The sequence below is a fragment of the Marmota flaviventris genome, chromosome 11, assembly GCF_047511675.1.
Source record: "Marmota flaviventris isolate mMarFla1 chromosome 11, mMarFla1.hap1, whole genome shotgun sequence".
NCBI lineage: Eukaryota > Metazoa > Chordata > Mammalia > Rodentia > Sciuridae > Marmota > Marmota flaviventris.
Genome location: NC_092508.1, coordinates 26,842,676 through 26,848,151, shown reverse-complemented (window position 1 = coordinate 26,848,151; position 5,476 = coordinate 26,842,676). Strand labels below are relative to the sequence as shown.

The following is a 5,476-nucleotide window of genomic DNA, read 5'->3' as shown; positions in this document are numbered from 1 at the left end:
TCACAAGGAAATACCTAGCTATCCCAGGAAACTCACATTAACATCTGTAAAAGGTGACAATGTCACTATGTAATATAGTGAGTAGATAATGTATTTGTATTTTTAAGGGTATCATAAAAGACATGACAGCTAACAGCACTGGTTTTAATATACTTATTTTTAAAACATTATTATCAAATAATAAAGTTCCATTTTCAAGTAAGATTTTGTATAAAATACAAAAAATGCTCTGACTGGAGTAGGGGGCATGAACAGTAGCATTCCCCTCTCTTCCTCTGTCTAGCACTCTGAGTGGCTCTAGTACATTCCTGAGAAATTTCTGCAGTTCCCCATACACAGTCTACACACCAGCTGATGAGTGCAGTGGAGAAACAAAGGGTGTGCCCGTTAAACTAGTACTACATGCTACATAGGACCAGTGTCTCACAACAGAGGTTAATTTTGCTTCGTGGGCATTTGGCCATGTCTGAAGACATTGTGGGTTGTCATAACTTGGGAATACTGAAGGGTATGCTACTGTGGCATCTTGTGGGGAGAGGCCAGGGATGCTGGTTAACATCATACAATGCCCAGGTCAGGGCACAGAGAATTTTCAGCCTAAAATGGCACAATAGCACTGGTGTGGAGAAAGCTGGCTTTAAGGAGCACCAAGAACTACTGGAGGAAGCTGGGTAGGGAAAACTCCAAGCCCTGGAGCCAGAATTAGAGAGCCAAAAAGATCTGCCCCAGGGCTGGGAGAACAGAGAAAGCTCAAGCTTTGCAAGATTGTGGCTTCCTCCTGGCCAACCTCCTGTCACCGCCTCTCCATTAGTTATCTGATCCTTCTGCTTATCAGCACATAGGATCACAGCAAGGTTATCTTGGAGGAAAACCCCATTCTCCCTTAAGCATTCAGTGGAGAAAGTAAATTCATCCCCAGGTGCCACATTTTCACATGGAAAAACAAAACAAAACAAAAACAAAAACAAAAACCACTCTCTAATCTAAACGCCCCCTGCTGTAGCCCATTCTAACATCAGACCTTGTTACTAGCTGCTTATTACGGAAAACGAAGTCATTTTGAAATTTTAAAAAGTAAAGAAAATATTTAATTTCAGTTATTAACTCGTTAAGCATCTTAATTTCCGTTTCCCAGTCAGGCTTCATTTAAAGGCCCGAGCGACATCAAGTGACACTGCTAACCAGGTCATCAATTCGAAAGCTCTGGAGATTCTAAGAGAAAACATACAACAACCCCCCCCCCCCCCACACACACACACACACACCCACGGTCATTCTATAGAAAAGAGAGAGACATGCCCCTGCTCCCCGCGGGCCCCTTTTGTGCTGTTCTGCCAACGCAGCAGCCCTCCACTATATAGACCGCCCGCCGCGGCCCCACACACTGAGCTCACACGGTCCGCCTCCACCAGCCATGGGGAAGGTGAGCCCGGAGGGCGCCCCGGGCCCGGGGAGGGGCGCTGGCACCCGGGGACCCGACGCCGCCTCAGGCCTCTGAGCCCGTGACTGGCCTTGCCTTGCAGATCACCTTCTACGAGGACAGGGGCTTCCAGGGCCGCCACTATGAGTGCAGCAGCGACCACTCCAACCTGCAGCCCTACTTCAGCCGCTGCAACTCGGTGCGCGTGGACAGCGGCTGCTGGATGCTCTATGAGCAGCCCAACTACTTGGGCGGCCAGTACTTCCTGCGGCGCGGGGACTACCCCGACTACCAGCAGTGGATGGGCCTCAGCGACTCCGTCCGCTCCTGCCGCCTCATCCCCCACGTGAGTCCGGTTCCCGGGTCCCTTCCTGCCCTGTGATCCAGTGATCCAGACGTGTTGTCCACACCATGGACTAAGGGTGGGATGGCTGTCGCCTTCTTTCTGGCCATAACTATAGTCGCTCTCTGTTTATTAACATCTTCAAGGTTTTCTTCCACTGGAAAGTATATGTGCAAAGCTTTTAACTGGACAGTTTATTTTTACTTTGCTAAATCAAATTCCACTCTACTGGGAATACTAGTGCAAGGTTTAATTCAGAACGTATTGGCCACAGGGGATGAATGGGCAATAGATAACTTTGTGCCATCAATTGGCCTTTAGGCTGGTTACATGGCCCTTTCTTACTTTCTTCAGATGGCGAATACAGGAGAAAAGGAGGTTCAAGATAAGGATGAAAGGAGGTTACCTGACACCTGGCGAGTGGCCTCTCCCTCCCAGGTTAGAATTAACTCTTATGAACATCAAGGTTCTCTGGCCTTTTGATAAGACCAAACAAGGAAACAGCAAGATTCACAGAGCTCCTGGAGAGCCCTCTGTTATCCAAATCAAGTCCCAGAGCCAGGAATTCCACAGTGGATTCTCTAATATGGAAAATGAACTACTTTTGTGAAGTTTGAAACCCCTCAAAGTGTATAATACCCAGATAGGACCTAGAATGCAATTAGGAGCCTAAACACCCAGCACCCTATCTGATCGCCCTGCTTATCAGCACATAGGATCATAGTGAGGTTCCTTTAGAGAAAAATCAGGTCCTTCTTTAAGCACCCTGTGGAGAAAGTAAATTCTTCCCTAGGTCCCATATTTTCACATGAAAAAAATGCTGTTTAGCCAAAATACCCCCTGCTGCGGCCCCATTCTGACCTCAGATCTGGTCACTACCCTCCTAATTAGAGAAAACAAAGTCATTTATGAAATTTCCACTTTTTAATCCTGACTTGTGACTCCAGGCTGTAAGCTCTGGACTTCATTTTCTTATAAAAGAAAGACGGGCTTATAATGGTAGTTCACACATGCCAGGCTATTGTACAGATCCAATTTGGCTGCACGCAGGTGAGTTCTTTGCAAGCCATAAAACAATAACCCTAGGGAAGATACCTTATGAGCAATCAGTTATACCTCATACTGAGTGGTTTATGAGAATCCTTCCTTGAGGACGAAGAAGAAAGACACTGAGACAACAGGTCCCTGCTGGGAAGAAACAAGCAAATGCAGGAAGAGCAGGAGCTCAAGAGAGAGGTTTTGCTCAGCCCAAACAGCCTCACCTCCATGTTTCTAAAAATTCTATACTTTTGACCCTGTACAGGCCTCCTTCATGAGCTTGAACTTAAGTTTTTGTCCATCACCTGAAACTGATTAGTAGAAGCCTATGTTAGAGCCTGGAACCCAAGCCCAATCTTGAGATACTTTTGTTTTCCTGAAACAGAAAGGGACAGCAGGGCTGCCTGGGCTGAGCTTTCTTCCTGAGTTGCAGCCAGTCTGTGCCTCTTGAAGGCAATCTGACTTCCTCTCTGAGATTCAAAATAATGCCTTTTGCCAGAGGTGTATTTGTCTTTTTACTCTAATGTCTAACTATTTTGTATGTCGTGCAAGGAAAGCCTTAGTTAGACCACCACAAATCTAAGACAGAAAGAACAAAACAAATACATACACATGATTACTTCAAAATGGTCCTGAGCATGGTTCCTGTCAAAGGAATGGTGGATGGCGCCCTCTTGAGTTTCACATTTGTAGAGGTGCTGGTTTGGGCAGTCTCTTAATTTGGTCACCTTTGTTATGGAAAAGTAAAGAAGTACCCATACCCAGGGGCGGGTGTGATAGGTTGCAAAAATGCGGTCAGGTTGTCTGATGTCCCCCTCGTCTGCTCTTGCTGGGTCCACAGTCCAGCTCTCACAGGATCAGGATCTATGAGCGAGAGGACTACAGGGGCCAGATGGTAGAGATCACCGAGGACTGCTCCTCTCTTCAGGACCGCTTCCACTTCAGTGACATCAACTCTTTCCACGTGCTAGAGGGCTACTGGGTCCTCTATGAGCTGCCCAACTACCTGGGGCGACAGTACCTGCTGACGCCGGGGGAGTACAGGCGCTACGTCGACTGGGGCGCCCTGAGTGCCCGAGTGGGCTCTTTGCGGAGGGTTATAGATTTCTATTGAAATATTTTACTATTTTCTCCATCTGTAAACTAATAAAATATTTCCTGTGTTTCATGCAATAATGGACTCTTCTGGTCCTTTCAGCTTCCTTAGAAAAGCTCAGCAAAAATAAAGCCAAGAATTGTGTGGGTTTTATTACAAGCGTCTGTAGAAAAGGCAGTGTGAGGTGATACTTACCCAACTATTTACTAGTTATGTGTGATAGGGCAAGGCACTTAGCATATTGTAAAAATGGGAATAATAGCATTCTTCTCCCCATAAATTTCCGCTATAGATCAAATAGGTTATCATTTTCACATTACTGACTTTAGCTTTGCATATACTAGTTTTCCAGGGAGCTGTTCTGTAAATTTGTATGTGGAACGTCAGGTTACCACTCTTCTTAGTTGATTGGGTGATTGCGTTAAGGAGGATAGCCAAGTGAAACCGCATGGGATCTATAGATCTATAGATCTATTTGTTAACCTAAGATGTGTACCATATCTGAGATCTAAATATATGTGAGTGGCTAAACAGATTTATTAATATTTTATGTGTCTAAAACACAAATATAGAAACCAAACACCACCTCAGTAAAGACCCCAAAGACTCTTCTAAATGTGGTTCTCCTTAAGAGAACTAGAGCACCATGATGGTGTTCCCTGGTAAAAATTATTATTCACACAACATGCGAGTCAAGGCTGAAGGCATGTGATCAAGAAAATGAAATGCAACAATGCGAAGTTTAGAAGTGAATTATTGACTGAACAAATAGTTTCCCTTATTGGACCAATCATTATGAAATCTAGTTCATGAATCAGCATTTGATACTAATCCTAACACTAGGAAAGAACCAAGAAACTTTGGGGGACTTATTATTTAATTAAATTCAGCATATTTTTGCAGGAGGAAGGAGTTTATCAAATGAAATCTAAGTAGGCATTCTATTATAATGAAGCTTTTTTTTAAGTGAAAAATACTAGACATTATGTGTTTACATAGAATAGAGAAAAAAATAAATTGCTACTCAGCTGAGACGTTTGCCTTAATTATAAAACTAGCAACCTCTTGTTGAAATAAGTTCATGGTGAGCTAAATGATCATGATGAAGAAAGAACTACTGGAAATAATTTTCTACTTGAATAAAAATGTCAATCATCTAGCAAATATATTATTTCCAAAACCCCAAACATTAAAGGAATAAAATTGCTAGATTATTTATGCCTAACATTTTATTTAATAACATGCACACATGTTCCAAGATATTTGAAGAAGCTCTGAAGAAATTTTCAAACTTCTCTGTCCAATGCAGTAATTACTAGTCACATGTGTCTGTTGAACACTTGAAATGAATCCAGTCTGGATGAAAATGTATCTTAAGTGTAAAATACCCACTAGATTTCAAAGACTTAGTATGCAAAGTTAAATGTAAATATCTTTTAGTATAATTTTATATAATTTAATGAAATAATAACATGTTTATATATTAAATAAAATATATTTATTGTGTTTTTTTTAAATTTAATGTGGTTACCAGGAAATTTAGGATCACATTTATAACTCTCATTACATCTGTATTGGA

At 42.7% G+C, this 5,476-nt stretch overlaps 1 protein-coding gene across 1 annotated transcript; it reads left to right on the top strand.

The window, feature by feature from the left end:
* The first annotated feature begins 1,414 nt into the window (after nt 1-1,414).
* On the top strand, nt 1,415-3,915 carry LOC114097951 (gamma-crystallin E-like). Its single transcript, XM_027942042.2, has 3 exons — nt 1,415-1,423; nt 1,524-1,766; nt 3,643-3,915. The coding sequence occupies exons 1-3, from the start codon at nt 1,415-1,417 to the stop codon at nt 3,913-3,915; spliced, it is 525 nt and encodes a 174-aa protein (XP_027797843.2).
* The last annotated feature ends 1,561 nt before the right edge of the window (nt 3,916-5,476 follow it).

Bases quoted from the DNA above. Each gene is read 5' to 3' on its own strand.
- LOC114097951 (XM_027942042.2), top strand. The intron at 1,767-3,642 runs GTGAGTCCGGTT...CTGGGTCCACAG, and splicing joins CCTGCCGCCTCATCCCCCAC to TCCAGCTCTCACAGGATCAG.